General features: G+C 38.2%; 1 protein-coding gene across 1 annotated transcript; it reads left to right on the forward strand.

The window, feature by feature from the left end:
- Nucleotides 1-5,291: 5,291 nt before the first annotated feature.
- Nucleotides 5,292-9,543, forward strand: LOC306885267 (H-2 class I histocompatibility antigen, K-D alpha chain-like; the record flags this gene model as incomplete). The annotated part of the gene is made up of 4 exons (XM_079441677.1): nucleotides 5,292-5,454; nucleotides 8,477-8,725; nucleotides 8,857-9,126; nucleotides 9,215-9,543. The coding sequence occupies exons 1-4, from the start codon at nucleotides 5,394-5,396 to the stop codon at nucleotides 9,541-9,543; spliced, it is 909 nt and encodes a 302-aa protein (XP_079297803.1). The 5' UTR covers nucleotides 5,292-5,393.
- Between the last annotated feature and the right edge of the window lie 11,851 nt (nucleotides 9,544-21,394).

Genomic DNA, 21,394 nt, shown 5'->3' on the forward strand with positions numbered 1-21,394 from the left:
GTTCTAATTAGGAAAGTCATGAAATACTATCTTGGATTATTACTTTTTCTACTGGAGCAAATAAGAATACAAAAGTGAAATGTAAAAATGGTTCATTAATGATGTAAAATGAAAACACTTCAGTGTGCTATTATACTCAGTTTGGCCAGAAGATTTTAACCCTCTGAAATTTCACAATAATTTGCCGATTTCTTTTTCAGCTTTTCCATGTCCCTGAAACAATGACAGAGAATAATACTGTTACATAAATAACAAATACTATGCGTTCTTGATCCTTCAAAATGTTGCAAGAAACTTTCAAACGTGAATTTTGATGCAGTCATATTTCAACTTAACATAAAGGAACATAAACAGGGTCATGATTAAGTTAGAGACATGAGAAACAGCTGATAGAAACACTGAAGCAGATATCACTGATGACTGCATGAAAAAAGCCGTAATTCTTTGCAGAATGGAGCGTAACTGAAGAACAGAGTTCATTTTATTAAAATTATCCAAAATGACAAACATTTACAAGAGAAATGTGAATGAAAAAGCTTAACTGGGATCACATGCTACAGTAAAGTCAAAAAAAGCAGATAATATAAAATGGCTTGTAAAAAATTAAATATACTTAAATGTATTTGAAATACATTTATTTCATGCTAAGTATACTAAAAATACATTTTTATATTTATGTACTTAATAAAATACACTGCAATTGTAATTTTGGTATACTTAATCTGCTATACTGGAACAACTCTATAATTTTGTACTTAATGCATTTTAATTGAGCTGAAGTCCAATTAAAGATATACTTATTATATTTAATTGTGCTAAAGTAGAACTATTGCAAGTATACTTTAGGTACACTTTGAACATATCATACAATCCTCATCAATAGTGACATTAAAACACATTTTAGACTTAATATTAAGAAATGTGCATTGTGCACAAGCAGTGCTCCAAATAAAGCTTAATGAAAAATTGTATATCAGTAAGTCTTGAGTTATCTGCAGTAAATATGTTAATAGATTTGAACAGTACTTAGTACGAAATAAATGGATTTTAAATATATAACGTTTTCTTTTACTAGGGAAATATATACCAATATCATGTAAATATGTCACACTCCTCATTCATCTGCTATGTATAATTGTTAAAATCTTAGTTATTGTGCATCAAATAAAATACAAATCAATTTCAAACAACAACACCATAATCAAAATCTCTACTAGCTCATATTTCTGTCAGGCCTACTGCCGTGGCCAAAAGTTTTGAGAATGACACAAATATTAATTTTCACAAAGTCTGCTGCTTCAGTGTTTTTAGACTTTTTTGTCAGATGTTACTATGGTACACTGAAGTATTTCATACGTGTCAAAGGCTTTTATTGATAATTACATGTTTATGCAGACTAATATTTTGGGGTGTTGTTGTAATCTGCAAATGTAAATATAGATATGCTCTGAATATAAAGACTTAATGTTAAAAAAGACAGAGATTCAAAGCAATATATTTACAGTCTGTTGCTATAGAAACCACACGTCTTTTCTATAACCTGCATTTTTACAATAATGTTCAAAAGCAAATGTCAATAAAAGATTTATGTAACATTACAAGCGCTCTTTGTGATTATTTTGTGAATCATTAGTTAATAATTAAACTGTTTCTACATTTTTTTTAAAACTGAAAGAGCACATTTGTAATCTTTATCATGACTCAACAGCCTACAGAGATTGAAACCCTTGCTAGAGGCTCTTTTGTATTGTACACTGCAGTATTGTCCAATGTGTGTCGGTAAAGCAGATTGGATTCAGGGATGTCAAGCTAACAGAAATTGAAATGTTACAGGATTAGTATTCAGATCTTATTGTTACGACTCAATGACCAGCAATAAAGTACAACAACTTTCTAGCAACCTTTTAATGAAGAAAACAGAAAAGCTCACCTGAGGGAAATTGACTGGAGTGTAGAGGGCATACTGTCAGCGTTATATGCCACAGGAACATGGGAATCGTCTCTTAGCTGTGGACCTAAAGATGTCTCTGTGCTGGTCATCTCCAAACCCAGGCTTTGATGACTATACAGGGAGACTAGAAGGAGGATCTCTCTTCAGAGTGGCTTCTGTATCTATAGGGATGCATATAAAAGTGTTATGACAATCCATTTCACATTTGCATTATCTTTGCCTTATTATATTGGGGTAAAATCACCCTCCGTAAAACCAGCATAAAAGAACAATCCCTCCAAACCACAATGTTTAATAATTATTATATTCTTATGAGCTACAGCATGTAAAATCTTACACATAACAGATAATGATCTGTGTTCATGCAGGGCACATGAAAGCGTTATCCTAAAAAACACATATAACACCAATAAAGAATACCTTTTATTTGACTTCTGACTTATGGTAGATATCAAATAGTATGATTTATGTATTCAATACTCACTGGAGGATTGTGGCAATAACATGCATGTTGGCAGTGTCCTGTGAGAGTAAAAGGACAAATTAAGCAGACCACCACTTGCCATTCAAATATGAAATTAATAACTAGAAGATAAACTACAGCTGATATAAAACAATGTGAAAAAGATTTATACATGTGCTCAAACCTCTTCATAGACGAGTTTCCAATCTGCAAGAGATAATAATCAAAATAGCTCGCAAACACATAAAAGTCGAAGCTCTTTCTTTAAACAAAGAAAACAAACAGCATAACGTTACGTGCAAATGCTGACCCTCAATAAGTACATTTTAGACCTATTAACATATTAAAACTAATCGATATCAACTCTTAGCAAATCATTTAACTTTAAATGTGCAACGTTGCACGATTACTGAACAATAATAATTGTATCGATTATTTTACACACCTCTTATTCGTGTCGCTTCTAGACTTTGTTCTGATGCTGATACTGTACAGCTAATAGCAATATTATCGGCACTTCAGTGGATAGAAGAAATACAACCAACAAAGGCAGAAATATGCACAGATTCTCTTTCAGCACTAAACAGTTTGTCAAGTGGAAAATCATTAGCAAGACAAGATATGATAAATGAAGTAAGTCATTTTAGAATAAGACAGTATGGACTTCTGGTAAATGTTGTGTGGGTACCATCACATATGGGTGTGAAAGGAAATGAGGAGGCTGATCATCTGGATAAACAGGCATTAAATCATTCACAAATAGACATTGAAGTGACATTAAAACAGAAATAAAAGTGATAACAGCGAAAGTAGTACAGGAAATATGGCAGAATGAATGGAAAGAAGGAACAAAAGGTAGACATTTGTATACAAGAGAAAGTTGGTTCAGAGAGAAGAAGATGTTTTAATAACAAGAATGCGTATTGGACATTGTTTATTAAATCAATGCTTACATAGAATAGGAAAATATGCAATAGGAGCACTGAGGATGCAGTATGCACAGTACTGCACTCGGTACTCACACACCTGGATAATAACAACACTTATGCACGGATTTTGTTTGTTGATTTCAGCTCAGCATTCAACACCGTCATTCCCTCCAAGCTGATCACTAAACTTGGAGACTTGGGTGTTAACACCTCCCTCTGTAGCTGGATTATGGACTTTCTGACCAACAGACCTCAGCATGTTAGGTCAGGCCACACCTGCTCCACCACCATCACACTCAACACCGGCGTACCACAGGGCTGTGTGCTGAGCCCATTCCTCTACTCCCTCTACACCCATGACTGCAGGCCTGTGCATGGATCCAACTCCATCATCAAGTTTGCTGACGACACCACAGTGATTGGCCTCATCAGAGACAACGATGAGACTGCCTACAGGGAGGAGGTACAGCACCTGGCTGCATGGTGTGCTGACAATAGCCTGCTCCTCAACACCAGCAAGACAAAGGAACTCATTGTGGACTTCAGGAAGAAGAAAAGTGGAACGCATGACCCCATCCACATTAACGGGATGGTTGTTGAACGTGTCTCCAGCTTCAAGTTCCTGGGAACCCACATCTCGGAGGACCTGACCTGGACCACCAACACATCCAGCCTAGTCAAGAAGGCTCACCAACGCCTCTTCTTCCTTAGGACACTGAAGAAGAACCACCTGTCTCCAATCATCCAGCGGAACTTCTACCGGTGTGCAATTGAAAGCATCCTGACCAACTGCATCACAGTCTGGTATGGGAACTGCACAGTTGCTGACCGCAAGGCACTGCAGAGGGTGGTGAAAACCGCCCAACGCATCACAGGGACACCACTTCCTGCCATTGAGGACGTCCAGAGAAAACGCTGTTTACGTCGAGCTCGCGGCATTCTTAAGGACTCCTCTCACCCTGACCATAGACTGTTTAAATTACTGCCCTCTGGTCAAGGACAATTACTGATCAAGGACAAGCAGACTCAGGAACAGCTTTTTCCCTACAGCTGTTTCCCTACTAAACTCTGCCCAATGATACCCCCCTCACACACCACCACAAACTCTTCACCCCTCCCCATCATTAAAATCGGTTAAAAAAAACAAAAACAAAAAAACATCCACACACTGAGTACTATGCACTGGAAATTTTAATTTCTATGCACTTTCAATGTTCATTGCACTAGTATTTATATATCTTAATGTATAGCTTATTCATATCCATTTGTAATTATATTCATAGTTTTTGCTCATAGTGTACATACATTTACTGTACAATCCATCTGTATAGTATGTTCATATCACCCATCTGTATATCATACTGATAGTATTTAAAAATTTGTAAATTATGTCCATAATACTACTGCCTTATCTGTATATTCTGTACATATGTAACTATTGTAGACACTGTATATCCTGTACCTCTGCTTATTGCACTTCTGGTTAGATGCTAACTGCATTTCGTTGCCCTGTACCTTACATGTGCAATGACAATAAAGTTGAATCTAATCTAATCTAAAAAAATATGAGAATGGAAATTGTGACAAATGTGGGTTAATAGAAAATGTAGAACATGTACTGATAAAATGTGAGGCTTATGAAAGAGAACGTTTCCAACTAAGTCAAGCTTTAAGATATTTGGAAATAAATGATTTGTCAATCCCGGTGTTGTTAGGTGATGGACCTAAACAATCAAGAATATATCGAGTATTAGTTGTTTATTTAAAGGAAACAGGATTGATTAATAGGATATAGGATACCGGGTTCCCTGTTTTTTTTAATTTTTTGAATAAGTAGCTTTTTGTTTCTAAACTTCCTATTCATTGTACGCTTCACACTCCTTTCCAGTAGGTGGCGGGAATGCACCTTTTAAGTTGGTTTGCCAACCGCCATTAAATCCTAAAAGAAGAAGAAGCAGAAGAAAATTATTATGTTAATCCTGCAGCAGCAGAAGAAAATCTCAGACACCGAATATTTCATAACACAGACAATGCCCGTAAAAACCTCGAAATGTGTGTTCTTTTTACACTAATTTTTAACTTTGTAGTGTTTACATTCCATGTGCAGAGCGGTAAGCAACCAAATGCGTATTGTTTAAGTATATGTAAAATGATTCATTGTATGTTATATCTACTAAATGTGTGTTATGTAATGCATTTTGGTCATGGCTTGTTTTGTATTGATCACTGGTGTAAAGTAACGTTACCGTGTGAGCTTCTCATTAGTGAACCGGTGTTACGATATCAACAATTCAGTTTTCACTGATGCCATTCTGCGCAGCTACGCAGATTTCTGAAGATCACGTGACACTGAAGATTGGAGTAATGATGCTGAAAATACAGCTGCAGATCACAAAGGCATTTTAAATGACATTTTAAAATTTATTAAAATAGAAAATAGTCATTTTAATGGTTATATTTCACAATATTGCTCTTTTTACTGTATTATAAGTGCAACCTTGGTGAGCATGAGGTTTATTTAAAAAATATTACAAAATCGTACTAACCACAAACTTGGTTTATGTAATATTTATTTTAAATAGGCTAGTTTGTGCAAGTAAATTTATTTAAACTGGTTGTTAAAAGTTCAAATGGATTGTGTTAGCTTCTGTAATTGCTGTTAATAAAAAAATATGCTAAAGTTTCACCTTTAGGAGTACAGCAGCCTGGGAGCCTTTTACAAAAATTAACCATGGTTTTATTACAGTAACCACAGTTTACCACAGTATTTGTAGTAAAACTGCAGTAACCACAAATTTATCATAAAAATAATAATTTTAGTACTTATGGAACACAATGCTTATTTTTCATGAGGTACCCTCAAAGGTGCACATTTGTTATTTACCCTTAAAGCATGCATACTTGTATGGTACTAATATGCTCCCTTTTAGGGTAGGTGCACCTTTGAGGTTACTGCCCCAGTAAAGGGCTGAAATACAATTTATTTTATTTCTGACAGTGTAAACAAAAACAAAAAAAGCCTATGAAATGTAAAAAAAAAAAAATCTAATATTAAGTGAGTAAAATTACTGATTATATATTTTTTAATAATTTAAAAGATCAGTTTAGTCGAGGTATCGATATCGACGATACTGGGCTTGAAAATAGTAGTAGTAGTAGCCCTTTATTGTCACTAGTCACAAGTACCAGCGAAATTAGCCATCAACCTGTCCATACATACACAAACATACATACAATATGACAAGGGGGTAGACAGGACAGGAAGACAGGGAATTTTGGAAGATAATACAGCATAAACATGAGGAAGGGAGAGGAGAAAAAAATATAACCCCCAGACTATGCTCCTGCGGGAGTACAGTGTGAGAACAGGAAAAAAACACCTCAGCAACAAGCACATAATCATAACATAGACACATGACTAGCAACGGGGGGAGAGTTGATCCAGCTCTGGCAAGCAGCCATCCGGTCCTGCAGCCCAAGGCGCCGGTCACAGACCCGCTTGTCAGGTGGCGGTGCGAAGCGGCGAAGGCGTTGGATTAGGGTTGGGAGGTGAAATGCATATCAGTATATGAGTGGAGTTCGTGTGTTCGTTGGCCTGGTGAGTCGTCACGCTGGAATTCAAAAACAAGTTGCCTCAGTCCGCAGATTGTAATAGCGACACAGCAGGTTGCCACGGAAACAGCCTTGGTCAGGACCCCGACAGAGTCAACAACATCAGGTGTCTGGAAGGGGGGAGGAACGCAAGAGAGCGTCTTCACTGCAGTGCTCTTCCAGGGTTGTTTACACCAGCAGTGACCTTGCCGAGCCAGCTGGTTTAGGGGAGCCGAAAGAAGATAAGATTGCGATTGTTTGGTCTTGGATCGAGTAGCCGCATTCCAATTTCACGGCTACTCTCTTAGTCCTTTCTGGTCTCCAAATCCATCAATTTCCAATCATGACGGGCAGCCTTGTGAGGCTTTGGACAGCTGTTTCCGTCTCCTGAATTCTTCGATAACCCAGAGCAAAGCTTAATCCAATCAGCAGAAAACCCGTTATCGTGGTTCCGAATAGGTAGATGTCAATGTCCTCCATGGAAAGAGCCGCCAGACACGACCCCGATCAGGTTCCCCGATCCCAGGCTTCTCGTCGAGAAGATGGTGTCAATTTCGCTGCGGGACCAGTTGATCAAATCCATGATTTTTCAGTTTTTTCAGAGCACTGCAGAAGGAATCTCTCAAGTACAAGACAAAAAAAATAAAAAAATCGGCATCGGATCGAAAATAAAATAAGTGGTATCGCCCATCCCTACCAGTAATTACAAGTTCAGGAGCACGTGAAGGCTTTGGCGTTGATAGTGTTGCCATAGAAACACATCATTTAGATGGAGTAGAATGTCACGTGTTGTCATCTCGGAATTACCACATGGCGTGAATGCAATGTGCACACTATCCATCCTAAAATCTATGTAACGTTAATAATTTTATACTATTTAGGGCAGATAGGATAGTATGCACATTGGGACGCAGGGATAGTGTATTACCGCCACCAGCTGGAATTAAGTGTGAAGCATCGGTAGGAAAGAAAAATAAAACAATCCAGGGAAAAAATATTGTTGCTATTATTAACAATAATTATTTATGCAGTATGTGATATTTAAATACTATTTTCCAATCCCATTATTTGGAGATAAGTATTTCTCTAAGTTCCTATTTATTAGATTTAAATTGGTTAAAGCCTTATCTCTGAATTTCTTTAACAACTCCTCTCTTTCCATGGTAATTACTGCACAATGTAGTAGTAGAACGTGCTCACTAGTCTACTTTACCACTGGATATTCATGTGTTCATGTCACCCTGATAAGTGCAAACTTGCTCTGGCAGCCGATTTCATTGGCATTTGCCATTAAAAAAAAATAAATAAATCAGACTTAAACGTTTAGTTCACCTAAAATTGAAAATTCTCTCTTCTTCAACTCACCCTCAAATTGTTCCAGAGCTGTTTGCATTTATTTCTTCTGCTGAACACAAAAGAAGGAATCCACGCATGTACTTACATTTGCTTTATTCATCCTCAGTTACTTTAGACAGGTTTAGATTTAACTCATGTTCACTTTGACAGTAACATCCTTCTTGATTTGTCATAATTTTTCATCAGATAGACACCATCTCCTCTATGTTTACACCGCACTCACCCAACCTGATGGATTCTCTGGTCCTGTGTTCAGTGCAGTGGGTCTGTATGACGACAGACAGATCTCTCACTACAGCAATGAAGAAGAAACCTGGAAGAGAGATTGTTTGGATGCAGAAATCTGGAGAGATACTAAAGAACCAGATGATTCTAGAGACTGGTTCATAAATCTGGTTAACACTCTGGCAAACTGCACAAGCTCCACATGTGACGGTGAATCCACTGGGTTTATTGGAATGACAATAATCTATTTTTAACTGTCCAGTTACTTTTATGGGCCACTGTATATATTCTTTGAACTTGTAATAATTTCTTATGTTCTTTATTATTATTTAAATGTTTAGGGCTCCATACACTACAGAGGAGAGTCGGCTGTGAGGTGGACAGACGTCTAGATGGATCAGTGGTGAATGTGAATGCATTTGAGGAGTACAGATATGATGGAGAGGATTTTATTGCATTCAATGTCAGCACATTGCAGTGGATGGAGAAAAGCACAAAGGCAAAAGAAACCAAAATGAAGTGGAATAACCAACGACTTCGCGGACAAGTCCTCAAGACGGACCTCAAGAACTGCATGGACTGGATCTCCACATTTAATGATTCAATCATAAGTATGCATTGCTCTAACTACATTTTTATTTTTTTATACTTGTGTTTTATGATTTAATCAGTATGATTTACTCTTGCTTCTTCTTGCAGCTCCTCCAGTTCTTCACATGTTTACATCGGGAGCTCCTCATGACCAAAGCGAGCTGATTCTGACCTGTCTGGCCACTGGCTTCTACCCCAAACACATAGAGATGAAGATCACACTAAACAACATCACACTCCAACCCTTCAGCTCTACTGGAGTCAGACCCAACGATAACCAAACCTTTCAGACGGGAACCAGAGTGAAGATACACAGAGATGAGAAACAGAGTTATGAGTGTCATGTCCTTCACAGCGGTCAGACATTTACATCATCATGGGGTAAATATGACAATATTAACAGTCAGAAGTTAATATTGTCTGCAAAATTGTTGTAGATTCCGACCGCAGCTGGCAGCTCAGTCAGACTTTCTTAAATGTTTTAACCATTTCATAAATTCATGCAACAAAGGAATACTATGATTTATGTTTGGCTTTGTTTTTTTTTTTATTTCTCCTGCAGTTGGAAGTCTGGAATCTACAGGGCATTATTTGCTGGCAGGATTTATTGCAGCTGCTGTATTTGCAGTCTTAGCCATGATTGTAATCTACAAATGGTTAAATGGTGAGTTCATATTAATTAAAGGAATAAACTGACTCAGAATTTTCAGTGTCATATTTCCAGATGTGTTTCTCTAGATTTGATGTCAAAAGATAGTTCTCATTTGTCTTTAATCTGAGATGAAATATTCAGTTAAATTTCTTCTGCATTTAAATATAGAGATCTTGCTGTAAGATTATAAGTTTTATATGCTAAAGGAAGTAAAATATATACTGAATATTCATGAAATCAGCCTGAGCTTGTCTTAATGCTAAAGTTTTCTAATATGTTGTATCATCTCTAGGTCAGATAAATCCTGATTCAGCCAGAAGTGAGAACGTCAACACTAGGCCTGCGGGTCCCCTGACTGCAAGTGATTCCTGTGAGAGCAGTGAATGAGAAACACACTGGTGCAGATGATCCAGGTATCCCAAAGTTCAAGATAAAGATCCAAAAATGCCCCGTATGAGTTATTGTCTCATATTTAAGCAATATCACATGAGCAATTTCTCTGGGTAGTTTCTCAGCAAATTTCGATGTGTGATTAATATGCTGGTAATTAGATTAATCGCTGCATTGTGTAATTAATTGAAAAAAAAAAGAATTGATTGACAGCCCTATATGCACACACAGATTACATTACTGTTAAACTTCTATATTATTCCTTGCATAAATGTTATGCTGTCTTGTCGTCGTTACATCCCTGAATTTTCCCTTTCCAGTGAACTCAGGAGAGCTCTATATAATCAAAGACTATTTAATATACATTTCTGATTTAAATATATAGAAGATTTTAAGGGTTCAATGAAGCCTTAATAAAAAAAAATTGTAGCCATTTATTTTATTCATTTTTGTGTCTATATTGCTGATAGCACCAGCTGTGCACCAGCCACAACTAGTCTAATTGTGTCATACATATTTCAGCATTTCGTCATTAAAGAACCTCCAATCAGCATTAATGAATAGAAATAAATAGCAGACTGATATCATTGCACAAATCTGAGCCTGGCAGACTTTAGTCTTGTAGGCATGTGATGATGATGCTGAAATCTTAATGACTTATTAGCTAAAGACTGTCTCTTGTTTGTTATACTTGTATATTTAATTTTATTTCTAACTTTGACATTGTGTTTTGTTCTTAAAATACTGAATCCCTATCTTTATGAATGGCAGTAGAAATTGAAGTATGCAAGTCTCATTTATGGTTTCATTGCATTTAGGGCTGTCGCGATTCGTCGATTTTTGTCGACTAGTCGATTTTTAAAAATCGTCGACTTCATTTTGCTCGCGTCGACTAATCGGCAAAACACCGGAAGTGGCGCATTTCACGGACGAGAATCCATAAATCACATTATTAGACTATTTTCCAAGGCTGCATGATATATTAAACCCATTTAAAAATCATAATTAAGCATAATTGTGAATTCACAAACGCTATGATTTAATTAAATAATTATATGTGATGCAGTTCACACAGTATATGCTCTTTAATTATTTCCATGTGTAGGTTAAGTTTGTGCGTCTCATAGTTCACAGTAGCTCCACAGAAACTGCTATCATTTATGTGTGGAGCATCTCAAACTCATCTCTGCATGTTGTTGTGAGTTTGGGTTTATTCATCTGGGAACGCAACATGCACCATTTCATCAGGTTTGTAAGGTAAATCATTTATAAATCTACACAAACAGGAGAATACATCAAGATTTCAAAATAAAAGCTCAAACGCTCACTCTGAGTTTACACGGCTTGATGTCCACATATTCATGTAATTACAGTAGCTATAGCATTTCTGTCCTAAAGAAATGGCCAAATGTTAAAGATTAAGTGTACGTTTGAATTAAATGGTGATTGGTCAATATTAAACAGTAATGTGTAAAAATAATCATCAGGCCGCTGGCACCCCTGCAGGCCTTTATTGTATTGCGTAATCTACATTAGCTCTATTGTTTATAATACGTTTTGTTCAATAAAACCATATGATTTTTTGCTTTTGATACTTTTTGAATTAATTATTATTGCTATTATATATGTACTTTAAGTCATTTTAAAAGCTATTGTTCACTTAAATCCATTTTTATTACCACAAAAAAAAATATTATAATTATAGGGCCCTATGAAATCAGTTTTATTTCCAAATTCAGTTTTGTTAAATTTTATTAATCAAAAAGCCTGTCTAATTAATTGAGTTTTACAGTTTTATCTGTACCAAATTCTGTTTTCCATATTTTCTGTATTCCATTTGAATCGTTCCATTAAATATTAATAATAAAAAGCATCTCCAATTAATTGATTTTATATTAAAAACAGGATTTTTTCAGAAATACTGCACATTTACATTTTTCACCTAAATGAATTCTGGTAAATAATATTTCTGGTAAATACTCCTTTAAAAAATGTTTTTTGATTATAATTGTGTTATTATTAGACTAGAACACATGGATATATCTCACACAATAATACTGAACTGTGATTTCAGTGATTTGGACTATGAGATGGACACTTGCTTCTTGCACTCTGTTGGACTTTACTTTTGCCTTAAAGGATTTCATAAAAATATTTTATTAGAAATTTAGATTTAATTTGGTTTAAGTAAAATTGTTCTTTTTTTTTGGCGGGAAATTAATCGAAAAATGAGTCGATAGATTAATCAAAATAAAAATAGTAATTAGTGGCAGCCCTAATTGCATCATTATAGTAATTGCATTTCCATGGCTGCTCCTCCTTGTTACAAAAGGCACTTTACAATTGCTTCTGAGAATGTGTTGTATATTTGTATCATTTTCATTTGCACAATTCTTTCATGAACAATACTACATGCATTGTACAAGCTGCACATTTTGTAGTATGTATGTTTTTCTTTTATGTTGTATTTCACTGTTGTTAAAAATAAATATTTTTTCATCTACACAAGAACTACATTTCTTTCTTCTTGAAACCACATTGCTGTTGATTTTTGCCGGTACACACGTCTGGTTGTGGCTATTAACCTGAAAAAAAGTGGTTTGAATTTGCACAGTTGTCTACACTCTGAATTAGAATCAATTAATTACTAAGACCGCAAATTAAAATAAAACACACTTCATACTCAAGTCTTTAAAAATATGATTTTTTCAACATGATTAATGTCCTAATTTTTCTGATCTTTTGATTTGGTTTCGATGAGCTGAGCTTTGCATGCTAAACAGTAATAGTCCATCCTCAACCCAAGCAAATGCCCCATTGATAACCCAACACATCTAAGTTGAACGAACCCATGCTGACTGAATAACACACCATATCCAGTGTGTAAGTGGTCTATGGAAATACCACAGAACATGTAATCAGTGATTTTATGACAGGTTTATGACATTAAGTAAATTTACACAATGTTTATATATGCATTGCAAAGATTACTCTTTTTCATCGCTTATATATTTTCAGATGCTGAACTGATATTTCATATGCTACATATACTGATAATCAACATTTATCTATGAATCAACAGAGACGTGCACATCAGTCTCTGCTCTATAAGGCACATGTGTAAAGATATTCAGACAGTATCTTCACCTGAAAGTGTGAAATACAGCAGGATTCATGTAAGCTCTTTAGCCCAGATCATCATCATCATCATCAAAACAAAAACAAATTAAAGTGCATTTCTTTATATTTAGGGATGACAGGAAATGTTTATGTCTCTTGGATAACTAGAAAAGGAAACAAACTGCATATAGTCTAAATGACTGGATTTTTTAATAGTCCTTTACATATTAGAAGAGCATTACTGCCCCTCACTGGCAGCTTTATGAAATCACACTTTATGTCACTTTCATTTCAGAGGTCCTCGAGGAAACGTCCAGCCATAAAATGATTTAAATTCGTCGTTAAGAGCATCTGTTAAGGTCCAAACAGGACAATCAATCAATAAGTAAATGAATAAATAATTAATCCAGAAAATGTAGTCCGCATTAATTTTTTCTTTTCTTTTGTAAAGGTTGCTTTCAGATCCATTGAACGTATATTTTGGGTCGCACATATAAAATCAACTATAGATCCTTCCATCGCTTTAAAGTTAAACGAGTGAAATCTAAACCTCAAAGGATCAATAGCAATGCACATCAATCTCTGCTCTATATGAAACACATGCGATTCACAACTACCTAAACTACTTATTACAAAATCTAGTCGAGTAGATCTTAAACATGCAGTAAAACGACAAAGTAATTCAGTGTTCAGTGTAACTGATGCGCATTTTTTTTTGTAACAATCACTGATTAATTTAATGTTTAGCTACTTTTATCTGCTGTCAGACTATATTCTTCTGAGCAACAGTTTAAAAGTAACCTAACCCGACTGAAGAACGAGGAACTGGCAACCCAGACTGTTGTTTTTAATAATGCCTCATCAACATTTGGTATCTCGAGATCTTCTTCGTCCTCATTTACTCCACAGATTGATAAAGATTAGTGATAAAGATTGTAAAGATTGATAAAGATAGTTCAAAATATTAATGCATTTTGAATCAAATAAATGCAGGCTTGGTGAGCAGAAGAGACTTCTTAAAAAAAAACATAAAAAATCTTACTGATAAGATCAGGGGACATTTTGGAAATATTAATAAGTATGTATTTATCAAAATTGATTAAAATATGTCAGATCTGCAAGGTATCAACACAACACCACAGACACTAATAAAGTGCGGCACATGAAATTGTCAGAAATGTAGCTAACGTTAAGAAGATTAATAAGACAGAATGTACTCCCCATGCACCCCTCAGATCAGCCAGCACCTGCAGTGACCTTTACACACAGGAAGTAGTCCAAATAGATTGCCCCCTTTTCTTTTTTTTTTTTTTTTTTGGCCTGTCAGTAACACAGATAACACATGACAGTACGTATGTGTAGTTATGCTATCATCATTCACAGCCTTTTTTTTTTTTTTTTTTATATTATTTATTTTTTATTAATTAATTAAATTTTATATACCCTTTTATTTAACCATACTATGACCGACAAGACCAGGGGACAGAGGAAACAAGAGAGAGAGAAAAAAAATAAATAAAAAAAAAAAAAATTATAATAATAATAATAATAATAAAAAAAAAAATAATAATTATAATTATAATGATAATAATAAAAATAATAATAATAATAAAAAAAAAAAAAAAAAAAAAAAAAAAATTGTGGATAAAGTCAACAGAGAAGGGGGAGAGAGAGAGAGGAAAAAACAAGACAAAAAAAAAAAAAAAAAAAGAAAAAAAAAACAGACAATTTGCTTCGATACCTGCTGACAAAAAGAGAAAACAACAGAAGACACAACAGAAGACACAACATCAGAGAAACTGCAGCAACAACCAACATCTGTATGAATCACAATAAATTCTAAATGTTAAATGTTATTGAGCAACACGCATAACTAATATTACAAAGTAAGTTTTGAAGCAACAGCAGATCAGAACAATGTGTGTCTGTGAGCACCCGTTTTTACACCAATGTGAATGCTTGAGTGTACACCTGTGTGTGTGAGCGCGCTTGTGTTCATAAGGTTCCTCCATGTAAATGTTTAATAGTGTGTGTGTGGGGAACAACAGCCCCATCCCGCAAGGCATGAAGCAGGCATGGAAGAGACCCAGGCCCCAAACATCCGGAGGCCCCCCAGGTCACGGGGCCCCCAGGGGAACCACCGCAGGGACAACTGCGGCCCCCACCCAGAAAAGGGCAGAGGAGAGCCCGAAGGTGGGACATCCGACAGCCACAGTGTAGACACCCCAGGGTGCCGTGGCGGCAAGCCCGCAGGCTCCGCCGGCAGCCGACCACACCAGGGCAGACCGAGCCCTGGGCCCGGAGATCCAAGGGCCCCCCACCCCCCAACCGGGGCCCAGCAAGGCCAGTAGGGCCAGGCCCCGCCAAGCGACCGCCGAGAGTGGGCCAGCGCTCACCCGAGCATCCTACCCCGGCGCGAGAAACCACCAATGCACCGGCGGCATCCTCCACCGGCAGGGCATGGTGGTGGGGTGGGGGTCGACTGAGATGATGAGTGAGGTGGAGTCTAAGGCCCGACCTGACACATAGACGTAGACGAACAAGCACACATATACACAAGCATACGTTCCCACCCTCAAGCACGCAACGAATATTCTCACCCTCGCCCCACATGTAGACACACAAAAATGGACATGGTACCCACACTCACACTCCCTATATGCACTCTATACTCCTAGATCCAGGCACCACCACCCCCAGAGGGGTAATCAGCGCCCGATCCCGGAGCTGAACCCCCTTCGCTCTGGCGTGGGGACAGGAAGACCACCCCGGTCCCCGCAGCAGCAGAGAAGACCACCAGCCCAGACCCCGACCGGGCGGCCAGCTCATCCTCGCAGCCCCCGGCCCCGGACAGAGAACAGAGAACAGGGGTGTGAGATAAAAAAAAAAAGAAAAAAAAAAGAGACCCCATGCTTCACCTCACCCGCTCAAATGTAGTGTTGGTGTGTGTTGTTCTAAGGTGCTTTAAAACAGGGGAGGGGCACCCTCCACAAGCTTGTGTCAGCTCGTCCCCTCCCTAGAGCCCTCAATGTCTATGTGCAACTTAAAATTGAGAAGTGGGCACTGGCACCAGAGGGAAGGCTGAATGAACAGACCGCCCTCCGGATGCCATTCAGTGTGCCCACCCCCAAGGCCCTATATGTATGTGTCATGTGACAGTAAGTAATGAGAATGTCTAAGCTGTAATGTGTGATTGAGATGCAGGTGGCCACGAGGAGACAGAGGAGTACCACCTCCCCCGCATCCCAGCGACACACCCGCACCTCAAAACCCTACCTATGTGTTGGTGTGATGGGGCGGGAGAAGTGAAGCCTTAGGGATGGGGAGGAAAGCATCAGAGGGGGCAAAATACCCCCCCCTTCGGAGCCAGCTCCCCCGCTGACCCCCATAGGCACCCCCGTTACCCCAAATCTGCCCAGGGCGGGGGGCCCAGGCCCAGGCCCATCCAGACCAGGGCCCATGGCAGCCCGGGGCAGCCCACCAGACCCCACAGCAGAGGAAAAACTACCCCACCCCATCACTCATTCAACTCCCAGACTACATAAGACAATAAGACACCCAGGTTAGGCCCGTTTTCCCTGCCTCTATTGGATCCCCCCCGCGGAGGCACCGATGCATCGAAGACCCCCACACCAGGGCCGGGCCCAAGCGCATGCACCAACCCATGCTCCCGGCGGCACACCAACCAGGACCCAAGCCCCCCAGGCCCAGCCGTAACCCCAACCGGGAGGCAGAGCGCCCCCAGAACCCCAAGCCCCCCCCGGACCAACCCCGGAATAGTGCAGCCGCCAGGCCGGCAACCTACGTCCGCCGGCACAGGCATCCCCAGTAGCGCCGCATGCAGCCGCCAGAAAAACAGCACCCAAGAGTCACCAATACCCCATCCAGGCCAAGATCGCAGCCCCAGCGCCGAACCACCCAAGAAACCCACCCCCAGGGAACTCCCAGATGCCCCAAGCCCATATGGCCACCCCAACCGCAAAAACCACAGCCGGACAGAATCAGGACCCCCACTCACACTAGGTGATGGAGCTGATCAAAGGAGTCCAGAGAGATTGATCTAATGTGGCAGCAGAAGCTGTGTCAAGACTAATATAATCCCACAAATGATTTCTATATTGGTTGATATTAAGATTATTTTTATTTTTCCAGTTCATGAGGACAGTCTTCTTAGCAATGCATAGGGCAGTGAAAGCCATGTGGATTGTGTTACCTTCTGTAGTGACACCATCTAGGTCGCCCAACAAGCAGACTGAAGGAGAGGCTGGAATAGAGCATTTAAGACACTTTGATAAATCTTCACAAATCCTGTACCAGTACCTCTGAACAGGTGGACAGAACCATAGAGCGTGGATGTAATTGTCAGGTGTATTGCCTTGACAGTGTGAGCAGTTGTTAGAAGCTGTAAGACCCATCCTGAACATCCGATGACCTGTGTAGTGCACTCTATGCAGGATTTTGTATTGTATTAATTGTAAACCAGGATTTCTAATCAGTTCAAAGGTTTTTAAACATATCTGAGACCAGAAATTATGGTCCCAGTTTACTGCTAGATCTGCCTCCCATTTTGCAATAGGAAGTGATACTGATTCATCTATTTTGGAAAGTGTCCTGTATATTTTAGACATTAATTTGGGGGTTTTGAGATTAAGAAAATCTGCCACACTTGGTGGTATTTGTAATTTGATATGATTAGATTTAAATTTCCCTTTTACAATAGATTTAATTTGTTGATATTCTAAAAATCTGTTTTTGTTAATCCCATATTGTTTAACTAATTTGTCAAAGGGAATAAAGTCTGTCCCTTCTAATATATGTTCCAGGTATTTAATACCTTTACAACTCCAATCTGTGAGGTTCATCATATTATTGTTTAGTAATATGTCAGGATTGTTCCAGATGGGGGTACGTTTGCCGGGATTAGTGAAGACTCAGTCATTTTTAGAAACTCCCACCATGCTGTCAGAGAAGAGCTGATACTGATGCTTTTGAAGCATACGTGTCGTTTGATGATCAAGCTAATGAATGGCAGATCCGAAATCTCTATATTATTGCATAATGCCTGTTCTACATCTAGCCAAGGCTCATCTAAGAGGGTGTGTTTTAACCACCCTGAAATGTGTTGAAGCCTGTTGGCTAAGAAATAGTGGTGAAAGTTAGGTAGATCTAGTCCTCCTTTATCCTTGGTCTTTTGTAGCGTTTTTAAGCTAATACGCGGGGGTTTACCTTTCCAAAGGAATTTAGAGATGGAGGAGTCCAGAGATCTAAACCAGTCAGGTGATGGTTTGCTCGGGATCATTGCAAATAAATAATTAATTCTTGGCAAAACCATCATTTTTATTGAGGCGACTCTTCCCATGAGTGATATGGGTAGAGACTTCCATCTGGTTAGATCATCTTCTACCGTCTTTAAAAGTGGGATGTGGTTTAATTTAATCAAATCTGTCAGCCTAGGAGAAACATTAATACCTAAATATTTAATATTTCCAGATTGCAGTGGAGTGGAGGAATTCTGGAAGGAGCAATTAATTGGAAGAACTGTTGATTTTAACCAGTTTATTGAATAATCTGAGACTCTTGAGAAAGAGTTTATTAATGTAATTACCTCAGAGAAAGTGGTTTGTGAATGCTGAAGAAAAAGTAACACATCATCTGCGTAAAGACTAACTTTATGTTCTACATTCTTGCATTTAATGCCTTTAATCACTGTAGCCTGTCTAATTGCTGCTGCTAGTGGTTCAATAAAAACTGCAAACAGTGAGGGGGAGAGGGGGCATCCCTGCCTGGTGCCCCTCTTAAGATAGAAGCTAGAGGATGTTTGGCCATTTGTCCTGACACATGCTGTTGGAGAGTTATATAATATTTTTAACCAGTTTATGAAAGAGTTTCCAAAACCAAATTTGTGTAAAGTTGCAAATAGAAAATTCCAGTTAACCCTATCAAAAGCTTTTTCTGCATCTAGAGACAATATTGTAATTTGAAGGTTTCTATTGCATGAATAGTCTATCAAGTTAAGTAACCTATGTGTATTTGTTGAGGAGTGCCTCCCTTTTATGAAACCAGTTTGGTCGGAATGAATTATGAGAGGGGTTATCTTCTCTATTCTTTTTGAGATAGCTTTGCAGATTATTTTAGTGTCCACATTAATAAGGGATATTGGACGATAGCTGGTAGGCAATACAGGGTCTTTGCCTGGTTTTAGCAAGAGACTAATGTTGGCAGAATTCATATTTGGTGGAAGTCTACCATTTTCCTTGGTTTCCTGCAACATTCTGTAGAATGTTGGTGACAGAATTACCCAGAATTCTTTATAGAATTCTGCTGGAAAGCCATCTGGACCTGGAGCCTTTTTATTGGGCATACTGTTCAAGGCTTCCTGAAGTTCATCTGATGTCAGTGGAGAATCCAATGTCATCGCTTGATTTTCTGATAATTTCGGAAGAGTTATATTGTCAAGAAATTGGTCAATTTCGTCTTTAGATGGGTTTATCTGTGGAGAATATAAAGATTTGTAAAAGTCCCTGAAAGTGTTGTTTATTCTTTCAGGGTCATATACTGTATCCCCAGTTAAATCTTTAACAGCACATATAGTTGTTTTTTCTTTATTTATTTTTAACTGGTTCGCTAGGAATTGACCTGATTTGTTACCATATTCAAATTCTTGCCAGCGAAGTCTTTGTGCTAAGAATTGGGTTTTTTTATTAATAATTTCATTTAATTCTAGTTTTGCTTTACGTATTTTTTTCAGCATTTCCTGTTCCTGGGAGGATACGTAGGCTTCTTCTAAAGTTTTTATAGTTTCTTCTAATTCCTGAATATATTTATTTTCTCTTTTCTTTTTATGCGATGAGAATGAGATTATTCTACCTCTCATCACAGCTTTGCCTGCTTCCCAGAGAACAGATGCTGATGTTCCAGGCAGGTCATTATAGTCTAAATATAAAGCCCACTCTTCTTTAAAATATTTAATAAAATCATCGTCTTTAAGCAATGATGTATTGAATCTCCAGTTATTACTTGGTGGAGTGGCCTTCTTATTTACTAGAGTTAAAGAAACAGCAGCATGATCGCTGACAGCTATAGGGTTTATCTCTGTGTCTGAAATGTCACTCAGCAGAGAGCTGCTGACTAGGAAATAATCCAGACGAGAGTAAGAGTGATGGACATGTGAGAAGAAAGTATATTCCCTACGGTTGGGGTGAAAAGAACGCCATGCATCGCAAAGTCCATAGTCGCTCATGTACTGTTTAACTATATTTGTGGATTCCCAATTGCGCTGAGTTCCAGCTGTACTCAGCCTGTCTATTTCTTTATTTAGTCCAAAGTTGAGGTCTCCCCCAAGAACAAATGCGCAATCTAGGTGTTCAGAGAGTGCGGTAAAAAAACCGTGAAAAAAAGAGGGGTCATCAACATTTGGACCATATATACTAACAATACATAACTTTTTGTCAAATATAGATAATTTAATGATTAGAAATCTACCTTCTGGATCTATAACTGTGTTGAGTACTGTGAAATTAACATTTTTATGTATTAAAATTGCTACCCCCCTTTGCCTAGAGTTATAGCAGGCTGAGAACACATTAGGAAACTCAGTTGTTTTAAGTTGATCTGTAGCTGTGGCAGATCTATGAGTCTCTTGTAATAAAACAACGTCTGCCTGTAGTTTTTTAAGCTGGTTAAATATTTTTAACCTCTTTTCTCTGGAGCCAGCTCCATTCACATTCCATGTGACAAACCTCAGTGCGCCCATAGATGTGTGTGTGTAGCTAATGCTGTTCGCTGCGTGTGATGCTCAAATGAATAAGATATGAGCGGGCGTACGCGCTTGTATGCGAGTATGTCCTTCATGTCTGTGTGCGCTGTAAGGTCGGAGTGGTTGCGTTGACGCTGAATGTATATGTACATGGTCGTGCCGTGCAGATGTGTGATATAGGGTGTTGTGTGTGTGTATGTGTAGTAAAGCAGGTGATCGGTGCAGTGAAAGGAGTTAGAAGTAAGAAAGATATACAAAGAAGCAAGCAGAGAGGGATGCAAGTAAAAACTTGAAAGAAACAAAAACATTGCAACAACATTTAAACGCTGCGGAGACTGACGGTATCGTGTTTGTTATGATATCATATTAA

This window comes from Barbus barbus (genome assembly GCF_936440315.1).
Source record: "Barbus barbus genome assembly, chromosome: 19".
NCBI lineage: Eukaryota > Metazoa > Chordata > Actinopteri > Cypriniformes > Cyprinidae > Barbus > Barbus barbus.